This window comes from Cottoperca gobio, chromosome 3 (genome assembly GCF_900634415.1).
Source record: "Cottoperca gobio chromosome 3, fCotGob3.1, whole genome shotgun sequence".
Classification (NCBI taxonomy): domain Eukaryota; kingdom Metazoa; phylum Chordata; class Actinopteri; order Perciformes; family Bovichtidae; genus Cottoperca; species Cottoperca gobio.
In genome coordinates, this window is record NC_041357.1 from 22,039,005 (window position 1) to 22,060,787 (window position 21,783).

The window sequence follows — 21,783 nt, forward strand, 5'->3', positions numbered from 1 at the left end:
TACCTACACTGTGTGTTGAGGTAGTAAGCAGTCTGCAGTCTGTCATTATCTTTGGGTACATTCATATGATTATATATTATTTGGAGAACAAAAGAGGCAAAACAGTTTTACATATTTTATTTAGGGCCATAGTAGCTACTATGGAGGACACAAGTCCGCTGTATCTTACTCAATAATTTGTGTTCAGCAACCTCTGGGGTGTTTATCATTTATTACAATTAAAAACTTAAACATGGTGGGAATTCTATGAGATTATTATTTTTTCAACTTTTGAATTTGACTAATTTAAGGCTAAAAAACAAAGAACAAAACAAAGACTTCTGCACAGTTTATTCCTTGCAGTGTGAAACCTGCGTTTTTGGTTGACATTGTGTGACAGTGGTGACAGGTGTTTAGGCGTCCCTTCAGTTTTTCTTTTATCCTGGCTCCAGTCTCAATTTTCATGTATGACCATATACTCCAGTATATAGAATAGCATAAGGTAATGAGTAGACAAGCACTTAGGTACGGTAATAAGTCTGGCACGAGCACATTTATGTCAACTCAGTGTAACCTTGACAGATAAATATTCATTAGCAGGCTGCTAAGCTACCTGACCTGTAGCCCACTCACTTCCTCTCCTCCAAAAGGTATCAAGGAGCAGAGCTGCAGGCGGATATGAAGCCTAATAAAGAATTCTCTTCTTTACCCATCTCCTCTTTTCGTCCTTTCTGTTTGATGTGTAGCTTGTCTGCATTTGAAGTGGTTTTCAAAAAGACATGCGTGCAGTAGCCGAGAGGGGATGTCACACAGAAAGGTCTCCCGGCACATCACAGGAATAATAAGTGTTGATTGTGAAAGCACCTTCAATTAATGATCGGAGCTAGCTCCTGTTACTATAGAAACTAGAACAAAGGTAGCATATACTACAGTTCTTTTGTCTCCAAAAAAGCTAAAAGGTAGCGTTTTTCTCGTCAGTTTAATAGACGTATCATAGTGTAGTTAGTATGAGATGGGTATTATTGTGTTGTGCTTAAAATAAATATTAGTTGGTGCTGTCAGCTACCAATGTTCAATGCATCATTTCATCTTTCACCCGGGACACAAATGTTTAGTCTTATATAATACACTGAGAAGACTATGAGGACCACTGTGTTATCATGATTAATTATACTTCATACTTCAACAGATCTGTCCACCGACACATATGCAAACGTATAAACCCCAAATTCAAGCAAGCTAAGTTCTGTTGGCAGCTGATACCTCGAGGAACTCAAACATAGTGCTCTTATCCTCTTCAAGCTCTTACAGGCTTACACAACACCGATAACATTTAGCTGTGTGTATCCGACCTGAAGGTACAACAGGCAGTGGGAATGACTTATGTTGCTTTAGAGGAAATAAGGATCTGTGCCAAAGCACAATGGCCCTGACAGCCTCCACAATTAGTCACACACACATACACACACACACACAAACACAAGGATGTCCTCTCACTCCATAGTTTATGTATGGACTCAGCGGCTGCATGGCTTCAGCACATATTAGTGACCTTCTCCATCCTCTCTCATATGATACAATCAATATTAGCGATTGCCCAGTCGAATCAGTCACCAAAGTAGAAAAGTCACTGATGACACTGGACAGAGATCAGGAAACTACAGCAGATACAGCGAGCATGTTGTCAAATAAACATGTTGGTGAGAGAAAGAGAGTGGATTGGTGAACTGGAGGGTAGAAATGATCTAAATAAACAGATCCACAGAAGAAAGAGTAAGGAGAACACATAAGCTATAAAAACAAAAGGTTTTTATAAATGAAGAGGAGAAAAAAGAACAGAATGAGCAACATGTGCAGGCGTTTGTTAAAGTTCAGAACAATGTTGAAAGAGACACACAATTAGTCATGCTGTGAGACATGCACACAGTCGTAAACACACACACACACACACACACACACACACACACACACACACACACACACACACACACACTTTTTACCCCTGGCCGAAGTTTGTCACGGCTGGCAGAAACCTTTAAGAATACTAAATGAATAAAATATAGAGAACTGGGAACTGACTCAGATATTCCCAAAGTAATGTGGCCTCACAGCTGATCTTTACTAATGATCTTTTATAGATTTTACCCATACAGTCTGTATGTACGTATGTGCACACATAAACAAGATACCCCTGCATCAAAAAGCTCAAGCAGCGACTAGTCAAACTTCTTTACCAGACAATATATTGAGAAATAATCTTTCCCAACCTTGCACACTGACTCGGTCTCTATAATGACTTCACTGTGTCTCGCCGTCTGCTTTGATGTGCGCCGCGTCATCTGATTTAGACGTAGTGACCTTGAACTTTTGTTGCTGACCTTTGTGTCTAGAAGAGGAATATATGTGGAAGAGGAAAAGACAAGGAAGGGACCAAAGAGAGATAAGGTTGAAAGAGCGAGGCAGATGTGTGGAGAGGGGGGGGGGTCAAGAGTTATCACCTGGGTGACTAGAGGCGATATGCCAGGACTTGTCATCACCTACGCAGACAGAGAGCGAGACATTGAATCACAGCGGGAGAGGAAAAGGCGAAGCATGGACATCAAAACCAGAATTCATCTGCTTTGCATGCACATTACCAAGTTGTGCATGGTTGTGCATGTGGTCCTCTGCACGTGTTTGTGCGGCAGAGATACTTCTTTTTTCTAGTGTGAGAGGAAAAGTGTTGGTCATGTGGTTTTGTTCAAAAGACCCCCACCAGAATGGACACCTCCTCAGTCTTTAATGCCCCCTCCCGAGGTGTGAGATCATGTCTGCAGCAGGGATGTTGCCAACAGAACAGAGAAGCATGCACAAACCAATGTGTGTTTGTATACACTCGTTTGAGTGTGCATATGTATGTAAGCATGTGTGTGAAGTAGATGGGAGGAAAGAAAGAAATTAGAGAGGGGTAAAAGGAGAGTAGCGACAGAAAGTCTGCAAGAGCATGTGTGTGTGTGTCTATGTGTGTGTGTGTGTGTGTGTGTGTGTGTGTCTGTTGGACTGAGGGGGCTGTGAGGGGTTAGGGGGAGGCAGAAGGGAGAGGAGAGGGGGAGTAGTGTGGTTAGGCATCCAGAGTCAGTGAACATTTTTCTGGCAGGCCCTCTCTATGCTCCTGGCTGCTTGCCCGGCTCTGAAGCAAACTTAAACAAACTCCTGTTGCAGCCATCTGCTGGGCCCGCGGGATAAATCACAGCACTGCTCCGCTCTGTACAACTCAGCCGCACCACTATCAGGTTACTGTGTGAGTGGCCTCAGACACACACACACACACACTCACACACACACACACACACACACACTCTTAGGCATGCAGGCACACATTAGAGTCTCTCTCTCATCCACACGCAGACACACACACTGAGCTACGCGTAAGCCTGGAGCCAGGGCCTGCCATGGGGCTCACACCACCAGGAGAGGCCAGCAACATGTGGCCCCGCTAATACCACAGGGAAAGATGAAGAGGAGGGGGGAGAAGAGAGAGAAAGGGAAGGGAGAAAGGGGGAGAAGAAGGGGGGGAGACAGGGGAGAAAAAAGAGCGAGATGGACAGAAGACAGATCTGGGGAGAAGAAGAAAGAGACAAAATGGGAGAGGAGAAGACCTCTGACACCAACCTCGAGCCAAGTGCTATTTTTATAGCCCCCCGTAGAAGAAAAGAACATAAAAACATCTAGAACCCCTCTGCCTCTGTTGGCTTTAATAGCATTTTATAGCAGGGGCTCTCTTTGAGGAGGAAACGCTGGATTTTACCATCACATTCTTCTGTTTGTTATTTTCATGGCAAAGGATCTAACCTAAAACTATTGTTGCCAACAAATCTTGATATAAAACCATCCTATTGTCATGTAGAGTCAGGTTTTGTGCAGCTGTACCCCAAGGAGCTGGGAGATCCTTTGCAACAGGCTAAATCTACTCTGGTGGCTTACCACTCTGGCTTCTTCACTGTGGCCTTGAGGCTCTGCTCTGCACATTAACCATGACTAGCCCATCATTCCACATTGCACACAACTCCTGACCATGTGGGAAATGCCACTGACCAAGTTGGCAGGTCATATGTTAGCATGCTGTTAGCCTTTTAGCCTTGGATTAGGTTAGGCATGTTTTCAATAAGTCACAGGACATAATCAGCAGTGGTAAACAGCCGCTTTACATATAAAATAATAACATTTCAAAAGTGCAAATGGCATACTTGAAAGAATTCCAGTAAAAAACAAAAAAACAAATAAATAATAATAATAGGCCTTCGGGAAGTATCTGTGGTATCTATCTGTCACACAGATGGAGGAACTGTATCGCTTTATGTCTGACTCATAGGATGGTCATGTCAGTGTGGGAGACTCTCACCCATGGAAACTATTCACAAAGCCCCTGTAACCCCTGACTATGTCTGTGTGTTTGTGTGTGCTCATGCATTTGTGTTCATGTTTATGTGTGTGTCCACTTGTGGATTTGCCAATGAAAGTCTACACCACCTGGCTAATGTTTAGGTCCCTCTGAGTAATCTTTCTTTGTTTGCATAATGCTCTGGATTACTAACTGGATCACATTCACAAGCCAAACTAAGGCGTTATCAAATGTTAACCTTTAGTGTGCCATTTACACAGAGTACCCACACAGAGACAAATTATAGTACAGAAATGAGTTCAGCTAAATTAGATGCCACCATTACTGCGAGCAGCAGATCTACTTTTAGCATACAGTGTAGAGAGACCGCATAACACTAAATGATTTAAGGCTACTGTATAGTCTGTGAACTGCATTCTTCCAGAGCTATCACAGTCTCTACCCTCATGGGAGGCTCAGTCCAAAACTCCCTCCCTGTCGGCTTCTCCCCAGCTGTCCTGGAGCTGGCAGGACAAGCTGAGTATGCGAGAGACCAGGTGGCTGGACGGCATGTGGGGGTAGGGATAGAGTGGATGGGGGTGGGGGGTGGAGGTCAGGGCCGGGACTTGGGGATGCTGACGGGAGAAGGGAGTAATCCAAGAAGGGAATGTCTTCTTCAGCCAAAATAAGCTCCCAGAAGATCACCAGCAATGCTAATCATTATCGCTCCTCTGGTTGGCTGACAGAAAGAGGTTGAAGCTATTGGTTGGTTGGTCAGAGCCAGTGGTTGAATGTGTGCCTGAGTGTAGGGCAAGAGGTCGTGGAGTATATTTAGTCCACTATGGGGGGGAGGGCTTCAGCAGACATCTCCAGTTGTCCTGACAGAGGGTGAGAGAGCGTCTTCCTCACCCCGTTAGTACTATTAGTAGAAAAGAGGGCAAACAGGAAGACAGGAGGAGGTAAGAGCAAAGTGAAACAAAGTGGGAAATGAGAGGAAGACCCTAAGAATGAAAAATCACATTCACACAGATCTATAGCAGCACTTGGGAGGTCTGGAAGAGTAAGACTAATGAGTAGCACTTAATAATAGCAATGAATTTAAAGTTACATGTTAAATGTCTGGCAAGGAAATAGGTCTGCTATTAGCTACTGTGCTACCACACACTCCAGCTGTGTCCAGGTGCAGAACCACACACACACACACACACACTCCAGCTGTGTCCAGGTGCAGAACCACACACACACACACACACACACACACACACACACACACACACACAGCTGCATTGCCAGCACAGAGCACAGCAGCAAACCAGCTGCATTTGCCAGCAAGAGAGCAAGAGCGCAAACACCTGCCAGTGCTCCACCCACATGCACAAACACACAAGCTTGCAGCTGTTCTGTATGTAAATTGTGATCAACGACTACATACTGTCTGTGTGTATGTGTGTATGTGTGTATGTGTGTATGCGAGTGCAAGTCTGCGAATGTATGCATTTATACGTGACTGTGGGTGAGTGTGCGTAAGGGCAGCTGGCAGAGAGAGCTGAGCTATAGTTACATTACACTCTGTCCTCTGTAATTACCACAGTCAAACCAGGTTTACTACTGTAAAATCCAGACTCTGGGGCAGTTAAGCACGGCTGCCTTCACAGCATCATCCCTCTTCCGCATTGGCCTCTTGCCACGCCATGCCAGGCTCCAGTGTGGCAACACAGCACAATGTACTACAAAGCAGATGTACAGTATAGACAATGTGTATGACAAGGATGTAAGCATGTACACTGGCCAAAAAATATCTGTTCCTTACATAAAAATTAAAAAGGTTTCAAAATAAAAATACATTTAAAAAAAGGGTTTTATCCATCAAAGTTACAAACACATTTACAAAAAATAGAGTAAGAAAGACAGAAGGATATTTTAATCATGTAAGAAGCTAGGACAGTGTTCTCGACATAAAGACATTTTATTGAATGCCAAAAAACTTTGAGATTTGATTGTGAGTTTTTCATTTACATTTTCTGATTATAATAACTGACAAATACGCAAGGCCAAGCTTCAATACATCTCTTTACAAACCTGTGGGTAAAAATACTACGCCCATGTTGTACAGTCAAACAGAACCCTTCCACGTGCAGGTTTTTATTTACTATATATAGGTCTGGTTCCATACTATAATTGTCTTAGGTTGTCCCAAATATAAAGTGCAGGGACAAAGGGGGGAAAGAGAAATGGGTAGAAGAGGAGAAGGAGTTATTTATTCAACACCATAAACCAGTGTGGCACACAACCCAGACCCCACAAGAACTATGAAATGAAATGAGAGAATCAGATCAATCAAAACTGTATGAGAGAGAAGACAACATTAGACAGTACGGCTACAAGCATCACCATGTACAATCAAACATCTCACATCCTTATACAATCAGGCACTGAAAATAATGGGGAAAAGCCTGTCCGGTGGCATGACTTTTGCATACTTGCTTGGCTTTGAGAACTCTACTCATTTTTGTTTTCTCAAAGTAGTTTTCAAATGTATTGACAGTCTAGCCCCAGAGCCTCTTTCCAGATCTATCCAGAAACAAGATGGTAACAGAGTAACTTGGAGCATGGTGAATGGAAACTGTAAAACAACACATTGAAGGTCTAAGTTGAGACAATCAGCTTTCTCCTTAAAGGGCTGTCAACTCTGGAACTCATTACCAACTGAAATCAAATTAATTCCAGATATAAAATCGTTCACAACAAAAGTTAAGTTCTGGCTAAAAGCATAAAAGATGTATTAGTGTATGTGTATTATGTGATTTTATTGAATTTCTATTTTTGTAGTGCATTGTGGTTTTATGATATTGAAAGATATATATTTTAACTACACTGCACTGTAAAAGTGAAATTTAGCAATAGCTATAAACTCTGTGTGCAGCGCATCAGTTTCATGCTTTTTATTGGAACTTTCTGGGGTCTGCCAAAATGACTCCCTAGCAGTTTTACAAAAGACCATTATTTCACCTCATAATTTGATGCCATAGTCAAAGTGTTATTTTATGAGCCAGAGGTCAAAGCGGATGATATGCGAGAAAGTCTCAGGCTGATGCTTTAGCTAAGAAAGGCCTATTTACGCTGATTAGATCTCTTCTCAGGTTAGAGTCGGGCAGGGGTATGCTGGGAGGTTGCTGAGGTCACCAAACTCCCTATACTAATAGGGATCATAAAGTTGTAGTTTGTCACGCCCTAACAGGTACAAAAACTGTAACAAAACTGACAGGAGAGTCAGGGAGATGTCAATCAAGCACAGTCTGTACATGCCTACAGTTATTACAGGAGGCCTAATCAGCAAAACTTAGTGAAAACACCTGTGTGGAAATGCAAACAAGAACAAGAGAATAAGAGAAGTCTCTCCTCTTCAATTCAGAATGCATTGAACTAGAATGCATTGTAAAAATTACAGATTCATTTGTAATAATCTGATAAATTGCAATCAAGGCCGCGTTCAGACCGACTTTAGCCCTTACTCATTTGAATGAGAACCAGGAGAAGATTTAAAAACAAAGTTTGACTTGGCTAAACCATTCTCGAAATGCAACTTCATTTGACACATTCCTGGTAGATTAGGCTACTTTGTAACATGTGCGCTGTATTTCTACTGTTTATATCGCAATTGTCATCATGAAGGACAAAATAATTGCAGCCTTGATAATTTTCCAGTATTATAAACTTTGGCAAATGAGAAGCTTTCAAATTTACAAATCTGTCACTCAAACTGCACTTCCTGGATTGCATTTCCTGATCTCACTCATTATCCCTATCCCTTAAGAACTTTTAGACTGTATAGATCACAAGGGCATACTATTCCCACATAATACTGAAGTGACTTTTGAAGTCAAAAAGCTAAACAGGTTACCCTTACCTCCAATATAACATATGTCCTTTCCAACCCTGTCCCTGAGTGCTGAGCAAATATCGATATCAATTCTCTGCTTGGCTCTGTAGTGTTAAAAGGTTAGTATGCCTTCATCTGTCAGCTACAAACTAGCTTGGAAGTCTTCACCCAGACAAGCCCCAAAACCCTGACTTCCTTCTCAACCCCCTGCCTCTCCCAATGACATCAACACCTTTTGCTCAAAGAAACAAAAACCAACCTAAAAGCAGCGGTGCCATACCGTCATTCACTCTTTGCATTTAATGACATTCCTTTCTGTACTATCACAAGATGTGAGAAAACTTCTGACACTGCTTGATTCAATCATTCTCTCCTTCCCTCTTTGGTATTCTCCTGCTTCCTCTCAGCATGTGTATTCTAGGGAAAGTGACTGTTATGATCCTATTTAGCATATGATGATTCATTTGGACTGCCCAACATATGAACATGATTAACAGGTAAAAAACCTTATGACTTTTGGGTTAGCACAAATACACTAATATTGACAGGATGACGAATTACTGCATAGCGACTTCTAACTAGAGTTTCCCAGTTGCACTGTAACTTACACAACAACTTCTCACCTGCATGCCATTGTTTTCAGTCTCTGCCAGACCACTGCTCTCTGTCTGTTTGGCTGCACCTCTTAACTACATCAAAATGCTGATTCCAGCCATGTGAAAAAATCTCTGTTATCAAAAGCCTGATTAATAGCTAGCTAACAACTGTTGAATGTTTAGCTGCCAGTGATACTACTTTTATAACAACCATAAAGGAAATTATTTGCATTTAAAAGTTATGCCTAAAACTGTAAAAGATATAGTATTGTATAGCTGAAAGTGTGTCTCTGCTAATTAATAGCTTTGTAAGGCTAATAGTAGGAGGCCATGTTAAAAGCGAGCTAACTAGGTAAGCTAGCCAAGTAAATGTACTGGTGTTTACACAACGCAGCGCAAACAAACTTTACTTTCACATGTGTACACAAAAAGTACATAGATTGCTAGGGAGGCTGGATTACTCACCACCTTCAGAGCAAACTAAATAGTATTTTCTCTCTTTTTCTGTGGCTGGTTGGGTTTCTTTAGTAGCAGTAAAGAACCAGAGGGTACAAGGAATGGACCAAACCAAGTGTACAGAGACGGAAGGACAGGGGGTTGATAAATGTATATTTCTGGTAGATGCAGATGTGCTCAGATTGAATATTTCCTGCTCTCGTTTGAAACATGAAATATTTTAATTTAAAATTATTTTAACTATACAATCACACATACACACATTAACCTCAACACATTTTCCCATGTCCACATATCCTGGATGTATCAACAGAGGAGGTTATGACCCTGCAACTCAGCCTTGCTGTCAGTCTGTCCCAGTGTCCAAACGTGGTGCTGCAACGTAAAACCATCAAAATGCATTTCCCTCATAGACCACCATAATGCCATAATGCAGTGTTCGACACGGTCGACCATCAGAGATGTTTGTAAAACTATTGTCAAGTCAGCTCAAACTGCAAACAAGATTGGCAGTTTTTTTGTTTGTGACATCATCCCAATGTATAGTCTGTGGTCTGAGCAGGACCTAGTCTAGTTCTTATAAAATGTCCATGAGCTGGATATGGTGCAGTGAGTTAGCCATTCTGCATTTGTCCACGTGACCAACCACAACTCTGTAACAACAAAAATTCCATGCAGGCAACTTTTTTTTTATAGTTAATAGAGATTATTAGTCATTAGTTATTACTAAGGTCATTAGTAATATTCTTTGTTTAATGAATCTTTATAGTATCACAGTTTAGTATTTGTAAAATTATACCAGAGGCCATGCAAGCTGTTATTATATGTTTGAAGTTACTTAAATGTAAGGTTTGCAGGAGTGGCAGGAAACTGAAACTTATGGGCAGTAAGAAATGCAACACACAAGCAGGGCATATATGGTGTGAACAACTTTCATTAAAATGAATGGAAGCCCTCTTGGAGTCCTATCTGGAGTTCTCTTACAACGGATATGTATGGTGGGCATGCATGGGTACATGTATTGTATGTACGGTATGCCATCAGTAAAAGGAGATTACTGTAGATCAAATCATTTTCTATCCCAATATGTTGAGGGCTGTGACATGGAACTGAATCACCAACTGTGACCTTATAAAGAGTCTGAGGGGTCAGGACCCTCGCCAGGACACGCACCATCAGGATAGTCAGGTACTTCCGAGAGCTATGGGAAAGGTCTGAGGTGTTGTGGTGTCCCTCAAACTAGTACTGTGGGAGGTTTGAATAGAGGTACGTCTTTGTAGGGCTTAGACATAGAAGGAGAGACAAAGAATGAAACATTGGAACATCTCACTCTCATCCGCTCCATACAGGATCTTGCTATTCAGATAAGGGCAAGAATGCAGTGCTGAGGGATGCTAGCGGGAAGAGGGTGATTAAAGCTTTGAGCACTAAATCAAAACCCACCTCCAGCAGCTTTGAAATGAAACCCCTCAAATACCAATGGATTCCCTGTGAAACGCAAGACTTCACTGCTGGAAGAGAAGCGAGAGGCACAGCTGCAGGAACTTTACAGGATATATGCTTGTGCTATATGAAGGGTTTTGACTAAACACATACACACAGGCACACATAACAACAGCACAACCCATATGTTAAGACCACACCACCTCGCATGCATCAAATTAACACAGTTTTAATAGAAACCACGAAAATAATGGAACTCCTTTTTCTTCTGATTTCCTCTGGCTGCAATTTAAATCCCATTAACCCCCTCACCTTGTCTCAGCCTCCCACTCTTCTCTTCTGCTCGTTTTCTTTTTCTTCCAATAATCCACTCAGGATAATCTTTCACATCCAGATTTGTGTGTAATTTTGCCCTCACTCCTTCTTCCACTACACTATAAATCTTCCTTGGCGACACTGTCAAGATTCCGGCATGTTTTTCCTGTGACAGCAAATACCTCTTTTACAGGATATAGGCCGTGCAGTGAGAACTCAGTCGATCTTTTACACCAAAGGCACACGCACATATACACACACAAAAACAAAGGAGCAGAATATCAACAGAGAAAACATGAGCCACAGCACATGCTATATACACACACACACACACACACACACACACACACACACCTACCTTACAGACACACAGCGACTGAATGATTGAACTCAGTCACAGAAACCAGTCTCCGCTCTTCCAACAGGTCAACAAATAATCATCCACTCGAAACAGTCAGACCACCGTACAAAAATAAACATCCATGCGTGAATACAGACACACACTTCATACACACATGAGTGAGCAGGAGAAAGAGAGGCTTAATATGTTTGTGTGTTCTGTATGGACGTAGAATTATGTCGTATTTATCTTTGCAAGGCTTGACTAATGATTGATTTATTTGCTGTTTTAGTCCCTTATGTTCTTGTACAAGCAGAAGACACACTGATGATGAATATGGAGACTGTGGATTTAGCTATACGCTTCAATTATACGCATCTATATCAAAAGGCATGCAATCAATCCCAATCATTACAACAACAAAGTTATGCAGAGCTGGATCAGTTTACTTGGGGCCTAAGCAATGGACCATTTCATCATTTTTTCGCAATGTTTTTGTTCATTTTTCTGCATCTAAATTTGTCCCTTTCTTTTACATACATTTTGCACTTTGCACTTCCAACCAGTGCAGTTTGTGTCTTATTAAGAGAAGTAGCAGATGATTACAAAATCAGCTTCTGAGAATTATTTTTGTGAGTGAAGGCATGCTCACGATATGCAGTTGAGAGATGGAACTGGTGTTAGCGAGCATACAAAAGAAACTTCATCTGCAATTACATTTAAGGTCATCTTAATAATACTAATATTTATTGATAAAGAGCTATGAGAGTTCATCTTTCATCTGCCACTCTCTTTTCCTAGAAGCTGCTTTTTTTGCTCTTCAGCCCTACAACCACAGAGGATACAAATTAATTAAAGATGTCTTCCTTCACACAACCCCCCCTTTACGTACCTGCACAGGTGTGTAATTTCATCTTCAGATGCAGAGTATTCTGACAATAATCTGACCCTTTAAAATTGTGTGAACATCAGTAAATCCATAACAATTTAATATGACCACACTTATTATGCCCCCTCATAGGTTCACATTGTTCATCTTTAGACATACATGCCTATAAGTATATTGAGTTATTAATTGCTGTAATAATTTCTCCTGTCCATAATCTTCTTTAAAAGAAAAAAGGCATCCCAAAGTTTAACTGAATATAGGGCTTTAACAGTGTTTTTATTACAGAATTCCCTCTTTTCCCCCCACACACAGTGTTGAGCTGCAACAGAGGAATAGTTAAACAAAGAGAGAATGTGTGTTGAAAGGCCGTAACTTTGGGAGCACACTTCACTGTTTAGACACATGGTGCACCTTGAGTGAGAGTCACTAACTCCAAGTCATTGCGTCTGTTTGATAAATAACACACTCATCTCTATGTGCAGAGTGTGTCAGAAAGGACTTTGTAAATAAATATGGCCTGCATTGTGTTGCTCAAAGGCACTTCAGAAGAGCAAATGCATTATGGCAGTCTCCCTTCTAAGTAGGCCATCCTGAAGCCATCTCCTAATATGATTAAAACAATATTTTAAACAACACAACTGCGTGCATGCAATAGTTTTAACAATCACAAAGCAGCGGACATCTGTTTTACAGAGAGTGCAAGTGAAAGATCTGCTGATCAGCAGCCCCTCCCCAGACGCCGGCTGACGCCTGTCAAAGGTCATTTCCAACATACTAATTAAACACACGGCAGCAGAACAGAGAACATGATAACCACCCATCACTCCTGTTTATGTGCATGTGTGCATGTGTGCGTGTTACAGTTAACAGCTACTAGAGTGTCCTGTGGCAGATCTCATTTCATGCGCTAATTCATATCTTACCATGCAGGGAAAACAGACAGCGCAGCACCCTTTCACTCTTCATAAGCATGAATGTTTACACGATAGCGAGAAGTACAATGACAAAAGATTTCTCTCATTCTAGCCTTCATCAAAGATTTCATTCGTCTCTGTCTGGTCTTGGTTATGTCTCTGAATTCTTAATATTAAACATGAATTCATTGCTGGAACCATGATAATTACCGGGGGGGGGTTTAACCGTGACAATCTGTTGAAGTCCAACATGGTTAAATCTCAGATGGGTACAAAGCAAAACTTGGAGGAGCGGCTTGTTACTAAAATGAGAAAAGCTGGTCCACCTTAAAGGTCATTCCACCATAAGTGAGTCTGGCCCGAAGTTGTCGCTATCTTTGGGGCTAACCCCCTTCATTTTATTCAGCAGGAGGCATGCAATACACAGGAACTTGGCTTTGGGTAATGACGAGTTGTAGCATTTATTCACCTACAAATAGACTAAACTGTAGTGTACACACACTGCACTCCTACATTCACAGCTATACGGTTACTGCTTACTTCATACTCATCGTCTCTCTCTCTATTAACCGCACACTCGTTATTCTATTGAAGAAGTTTGCTAACTATGTAACACATTTTAATTATAAAAACATCTTAAAATTCCCTAAAGTTTAAGCCCTGATGACAATAAGTCACAAATGCCGCATGATGCCGTGGCTCCAGCCGGCGTCATATTTAGCCTGCCTATCAATTGTTTTTAAGCTCAATAAACACAGATGATATTTGACTGGAATTTATCCCATCTGTCCAGGGCATTGAACTCTTCCAGGACATCAGGACCAGCACAATTTCTTTTCTAATAGAAACCCTGGCTGGAACCGTACCCAGCTTCGTGTTTTGGGGCATTGACGGAAACTGCTGTGTAACATGATAAACTACAATAAAATAATGATAGAATAGAATAATTATTTTTATGAGAGTGTGTGTTTACCTTTGTACAGCCCCCTCAACCAGGCACACACAGTCCTAAGGGGAACCAGATGGGCACTCCCTCCTGAAAGCCCAAGCCCCAGCGATGACAGATCCTCTCAAGCACATAGCATGACACTAGAGGACAAAGCACCTGTTCCCTCGCAGCTCTTTCACACCTCCCCTTCCCCTCAGAAACACACACTGGCACTTTCTCAGCCAAAAGGTCACTGGCTCACTCAGGCCAAAACTGGCTGAGCCACCTGCAACCCTACCAGTCCAAAATGATCACCCAAAACCCAGCCTGCTCAGACACCCATCTCATCCCACCCACTCTACGATGTCCCAATCTTGACTGGCAGAAAAGCTGGTCCCCTAATTATACTCTATATCACGAGTATCCCCTCACATATGTTTACTATGAGCTCATCTGGGACTAGCTCACATGTGAATTCTCAGACAAATAATAAAGACCTAAGTTTGGACACCATAAAAGTATCCACCACTCAAACACTTCTTTAAAGGACAGGGAGAACATTAGGTGGACAACTCAAGACAGCTGGTGCGAGAGTGCAACATACTGAGGTTGCTGAGTGTGACTGGCATCCACAGATGTTCTTCTTGTGTCCTGTAAGGCTGGACAGTCAGTGACTGTTTGCCTGAGAGCGCTGCTCACAGAGACAACTGGCTGTCTAAATACTACTCATCTCTTTATCAACACATCACCATCCTCATTTGCCCCGATATAACCCCACGGCCTCCAACTTCTATTCTCTGCTTTTGGAAAAGCAGGGTTCTGCCATCAACCTCTTAACAGCGGTGGACGGGGATTATATGTGTGTTGTTGGGAGAGGAGGGGAAAGAAACCAAACTTAGGGGACAGAAAAAGGCAAGAAAGTGAACGATGACAGAATGATCCCTCTTCAGAAGAAGTGTGTAAATGTACGGTTCTCCGAGCCGGCCCATCTGGACCACCTATGCAAGCATATTCACTCATGAGAATCCCTTATTACAATGTTAGCATGCAGTACCTTGTCATGAATATGAATGGGAACCATTAAAATAAAACACAGCACGCAATTGTTGTAATGTATGAAGTCGTTAAACACACTTCACTGCCAAATTAGCCAGATTTAGGAAGATGTGGACCCAGAATTACTTTGTGTGACTGAGTATGGAGATGGGGGAGTCACATTGTCCCCTTCCTACTGACTTTAGGGGGGGAAACAGTGTCTCATGGCATCAAAAGGGATTAGGTATCAACAACTAATTATATTGATCTCATTAATCACGTTTGTATATGCATCAATATATTAATACATAAACAATCAATATGAATGTGTTATTTTGGCCGATATAAATAAAACTGATTTTGAATGACAATATATCCATGAATTATTATTTTGGTGTTATGTTGGGGTTCTGGTTATTTCAGGAGTGTATTTAATTAATTTCCTGTCCACACTTCATGGGAATGCAGTATCAGGGTTGCCTGAGCATATACTGTATTTTCACATGAACAAGTAAAGCAAATAAATGTTTCTTAATGTCTTCAAGTCTCTTAATTAGGAACAAATGGAATCAAGCATATGGAAATACATAGACTGATTTTTCTATTTCCATTATGCTAAACTGTCCAGAATGATATAATATTGAGATTATTATTCAACATATAGAGATTAGCAGACATTTCTTTTTGCATTTGTGTTATGATTATTGTCATCAAAGAAAAAATAGAAACTCAAGACTTGCTTTATACTAACTTCCTTGAAACTACTCTAAGATTCTCAACATGCTCAAACCAAAACAAACTGTTCAGCACCGGGTGAGACATACTCAGTCATGCTTGCTCAAATAAACACACTCACACACACACATGGACACAGCAAACACAAGGCTGGCCTTGGCAGTCCTCCCCATAGTTTTCCTCTGGTGTTTATAGAAGTACGTTTTGATGAAAATGTTTGTCTCATCATCATTGTTCATCCAAGCTGTGTTGTCCGCCCCAAATAAACTTTTCTCTCTCCAGCCACACACACACACACACACACACACACACACACACACACACACACACACACACACACACACACAAAGTTCAATGCACTACTCCACCGCACAGTAAGCAGTTTCATGAATATTAATGCATTCCAGCCGAAACTTTAAAGTAAAATTGTCCAATGCACCATCTGCATCTCGATGATTAACCTTTCTTTATCGCAGCAATTCCACTATGCAAAATGTCAAAATCATCCCTGGCCATGTGACTCAGAGGTCGTTTCAGGGCAAACACAGTCTGCGCTGCACTGTGGGAATGTAGAGGGGATTAAAAGCTGACGGGAGACTGTCATCTTTAACCAAGCTTATGATTTCATTTAGACACATTTGAGGGCACTGGGAAAACAGAAGATCTTTGGCTGTGTGTCTTATCAAGCAGTTTGCTTACCTTAAGTCTAGACTGTGGCGAGGCTGATTCTGGTTCTTTCCTCTCCGCGTCTGAGGGTCCATGTCCAAGCCTATCCCTGTCCTGCTGCATGCTCTGTCCCACCTGCACCATGGCCTTACATTCCACACATGCGCCAATCACCAACCTCCTCCCGTCATCCACCAGGAGTGTGCGTGTGCTTCGAGGTGCATACAGGAATACAGGTAGCCTGGCCACAGTAACAGCGCACAGCCTACCTCTCCTGTGCTGCTCCTTCCTGCAGAAGAAACACACAAAAGCCTCACAGCTGTACTGGCGGGCCCAAGGGGAGCTGGGTGGCTGGGGGTTGGCACTGGATAAACTAGAGGTAGAAGGGGTAGAGGGATCCTGGCCCTTGCTCTCATGTTTGGCCCACTGTGTGTGCAGGTCATGGTAGCAGAGATCACAAGCCGACACCAGACCTGTGGCGTCGACTGGCTTGGCACGGGGAGCAGGAGGGTGGACGGTGAGAAAGGGGAAGAAAGGCTCCCTCTCCCCACAACGCCCAGGCGGGTTGACATGCAGCTGGTACTCTCCACCTGCACACAGCTCAGCTCCACACAGGTAACACACTGGCATGGAGCCTCCAGGGCGAGAGGCCACAACAGTCTGGGAATGGGCTTGTCCAGAACCCTCAATGGCCATGGTAGCATGGTACCTGACCAGGAAGGAGCTGACAGAGGTGATGAGCTCTTCACTCAGGCTGAGTCGATATGCATCCCAGATCTCCTCCAGGATAAAATGGCACTGTGGGCAGCAGTGTATGCGGCCATTCCTCACTCCCTGGGCATTAGGTGGGCAAGGCAACATGTTGATAAAAGGAAAATACATTGCACCCCGGGATTTGCCAACACCCGCCTGTGCATATGCTACTCTCATATCTCCTCCACACTCCTGACCACAGAGGAAACAGTCCTCGTGGGAAGCCCTGGCTTCAGTAATGCACTCCATGGACTCGGGGGGAGTTAGCTGGGAAGGCTGGAGAGCACTGGTGCCGTGGTTGAGGGGGACAACATACAGGCGCTGGAGGACAGGCACATCTGCCAGCTGGAAGCTCTGCCACTGCTGCATGAGGGAGGTGTGGCAGCTGCCACACACCAGGGTTGTACCCGCTGTACTGATGGGTATTGCACCCCGGGGAGGGGCGTGAAGCCACAAGAAGGGAAAGAAGGGCTCACCCTGTGCCCTCTCCTGTTTCTGAACACTGACTTTAAAACTGCCATCAGGTCTGAGCCCAGTGCCACAGATATAGCAAACACACTCCTGTGAACAGGTGTCCACAGTGTGGTGTGACTTTCTCGCTGAAAGGTCTCTGACAGGTCTAAACTGAGTTGTTGGACCTATTTTGCTCTCATACATGTCTATGTCATCATCACTTGTAATGTTAATCTCATCTTCATCAGAGCTGTCGGAGTTATTCTTCCTGGGAACAGCCATGTTACATTTAGTGGTGACAGAAACGGTGCCAACAGATGACAGAGCAGTGTCGGGGTGATCCTCCCCTCTTCCACGGTACAGCAGCGAATGTCTGGACGAAGCACAGCTGCTGTCGACAACACGCTGAATCTGACGCTGCTCTGCATGTCTGACATTCCCCTCCTCAAGCCATCGCCTGTTGCGCATAATGACCCCGTTGTCTTGCACAGGTGTGTCAGAGAAAGGACTGTCATAGCATCGTCGGGGGAATCTCTCCTGGGACTTTGCCAGAGATTCTGATGATTGACAGACATTATTCATAATTTTAGCACCGCGTCTAGCCGGCAGAACACTCTCCGCTTTTGGCGATCCCTGCGCCCCATAAACACCCACCGGGTAGCGCATTGCCCGCTGTGAATCTGGGCTGTTTTTAACACTGATGACATTGTTCTTCCTGCTACTGTCTCTTGGCGATTTGCCAGATGATCTCATGCACTTGTCTTTGCTCATACCGGCTCTGTCGACTAAATCCATCTCCTGGTCTGATATGTTGTCGTTATCAGAAAAAGACGAGAAATCAGACTCTGCGCCTCCGTCGTAGTTCTGGCTGCTGCCACTGATTCTCCTCTCCAGATCATAGGAGATGTTCCATTCCTGTGGGACCCGGCGAGAGTCGCACTGATAGGGTCGTTTCAACCAGTACATGCGCTTCTCGATGGGCGTCCTGCTCCGCTCGAAGGAGTTCCACTGCTCCGTCAGAAAGCAGTGGCACACGGCGCACACCAGCGTATGTCCATCCGGGATCAGTTCACACGCACCCGGGGCTGGCTCCTGATTTTGTAGAAATGGGAAAAACGGAAGCCTCTCTTTTTGATATGCCACTTGTAACCTCAATTCCTTCCCTGGTGTAACTCCGCTTCCACAAATGAAACAATGAACTAGTCCCCCTAATCCATTACGGTCAATCCTGGAAGTGTTGCCGGGCAATGGGCTGTCCTCACCGGGCATAGCTGCAGCCATGAGTCGGTGTTTCCGAGAGAAGGGTGGCAGTTCCTTGTCACAGGGGGAGTTCATAGTTTTTAAACACCCAAGACTAGGCAATTTGACATATCGTCAGTTAGGTTATGCTCATGATTCACACTTATCTGCAGGTCAGGAAACCATACAATCAATGTTAGTCTTAGTTACTCACTGGCTGATAAGATACACGACAGTCCATTGAAACGACAGCATGCAGCGAAGGCAGCAATCCGTTAACTGTTATCTTCCGAAACAGCAAAAAATCCCTGGCTAACTGAAGTGTGTAGTCCGCATGTTTGCACTGGAAATCCGTAGGTATATGTCTTGGGATCACCGGTCGCCTCTCCAGCGAACTTTCCTGCCTGCGCGCTGCAAACTTTGGCTGCTAACTCGCGTACACTGTACACAGCGCCATCCCCGATTCATGGGACCCGCTTCGACACCCCAAAGACAACCTCCACCCCCTGCCAGCCCCCAGTAATAATTTTACAGAGATTATGAGCACACGCTCCTACAGTAGCTGCCCATGCGTCAAAGTGCAGGATATCCACAGTTTAAAATGCACAGGGTGTGTATTTAATAAACAGACTCCCAGCATGCATGTTATCATCTGCAAGCAAAACTTCGGAACTCATATAGCCTGTATCAAGTTATACAGGGAGATTGCATGTAAGTGAGGTAGGTACAGTATGAGTTTTCTCACACGTCTTTTTAAACAGCTTCAAGTAGATTTCTTGCATTTTTTTTGTTTTATTCGTTCTCAGCATATCAATTGTTATTACTCGGTACCAAAACTTACACACTGAGGGCATAGAGTTGTTTTCTTTTGTAAGAAGAAAAAGAAGGCAGTAAGGCTGTAAGGCAGTGATAGAAATATGTTTCATTATACAAATCATTAATATATACACATTAATATATATAACAGATCATTATATTTATGCCTCAGGCAACTCATGTCCAAGGAGTACAGAGCTTTGTTTTGAATGCACAGTTATTTACTTGAACAAATATATGAACATGAAGAGAAACTGCACTCAATTGAGTAAATATTCACCCCCACTGAAAACCTATATCATAACTTGTGCAGCCAACTGCCTTTTGATGTGTGAAAGTTTGTCATTAGTCAGTTTCATGGCGAAAACTGAGGCATGAATAAAAATACCATTCCAACAAATCTAAAGCTTTATTGAAAAGTAGAATAAGACAAAAGGATAGAAGAACATTAACAATGCACTGAATATCCAACCAAGTGCTGTAGGTCAACCTCTTAAAAAAAAAAAAAAAAAAGAATTTGGCACAGCTGTACATCTGAGCAGGCTGTCCTGAACTGTCTGTGTGAAAAGGGAGGACGCCACAAAGAAGCTGAAGGAGCTAATTCATCGTTGAGATTGGAGATCATGTCCAGTGTGACAACAACAGTTGTCCAGAAGCTTCACAATTTGTATCCTAGAAAAAGAGAAAGCTACTTTTAAAGAAAACTTGCACAACACCTAGGCTAGTGTTTGTCAGAAGAAAGCATATGGGAGACTCTGAAACAACCCAAATCTATCTATCTCAGTCTGTCTGTTATTGTGTGTTAGAATATGCAGAAACAGGTCTTTAGAAGAAGGTGAGAAAGAGAGAGATGTAAAAAAAAACTAAAGTGATGCTCCAGGCCCATCAACACATCGGATATCCTCCTCATTTCAAACACATGTAAACACATACACAATATTTACAACCCCTACCCCCGTCCCCTATCATTGCTGAACTCTAATATCTTAGACAAAGACAGGACAGCAAGTGGAGTAATCAACCCTTAAACACTTGCATCAGCTAACAATAACACACATAAACATTGATGTCTGTCCGTTCCACTGTGTGCTGCCCCTGGCCTCGTCTACTGTGACTCACTGATGTCAGAGAGTCAGGGACTACCTACCTTCTACCTTACTATCGCTGCACTTCCCCATTTTCCCCTAATACCCTCTTCATCATCACCGTGTCCCCTGAAGACAAATTACACTTCCTCCTCAACCTTCCAACCTGGAACACCGGGAAGGTTTTTAATGATACTGACGAGCCTCAGTGTAACTCCTTGCCCACCCAAGATCCTTTTTTTTCTTCTCTTTAGCATGGCAACCAAGAAAGATCACAGAAGAAAAAATAGCATTCCTGAGTGATGTTGACCTGTTTCTACCGACAATTCCCACATTAGGAAGGAGAAAGTGGGAAGGGGTGAGAGAGAACACTAGTAGAGAGCAGAGAGCCAGTATCAGTGGAGGTGCTTTGAACTAGTTATTATACAAATGAATTCAAACATTATTATATCCACATAGCATGTACCAATTACAAGAACACATAGTGAAACACTAATTATGTGTTGTCAGATCAGATTTACAACACTGCCTTGTAGTGTCAAATCTTGGTACTGCATCATCTGGGAAATCCCCCTGTGCAGCCAGTCAGACTGGGGCTCATGAGGGCAAATCACAATTGAGCAGAAGAAGAAGGACTGAAGCAGATTAAGTAGGCAGAGCGTATGAGAGGGAAGAAAATAAGAGAAAGAGAATGAATCACATCATCTTTCTTTTCTGTCAGTCTTACTTTTTTTTTTTTTTTTCTTGCTTTCTTGGTGCAGTGGTTCCCAACCAGGTGGCCGGGACAAATCTGAGGGTTCACAAGTTGATACAAATGAAATAAATATTTATGTTACACAAAATGTATTTTTAATGTATTTTTGTGAAATACTGGCTTCTTCTACTTCTTTTGGCCTCTAAA

At 42.8% G+C, this 21,783-nt stretch overlaps 1 protein-coding gene across 1 annotated transcript in view; it reads right to left on the reverse strand.

Moving 5' to 3' along the window:
- The window catches only part of gse1b (Gse1 coiled-coil protein b), a 161,133-nt gene extending 141,978 nt beyond the window's left edge, over positions 1-19,155 (reverse strand). Inside the window, 1 exon segment of the mRNA XM_029454477.1 lies at positions 16,570-19,155. Within this exon segment, the coding sequence (XP_029310337.1) occupies positions 16,570-19,077 (2,508 nt within the window). The 5' untranslated portion in view covers positions 19,078-19,155.
- Positions 19,156-21,783: the final 2,628 nt, after the last annotated feature.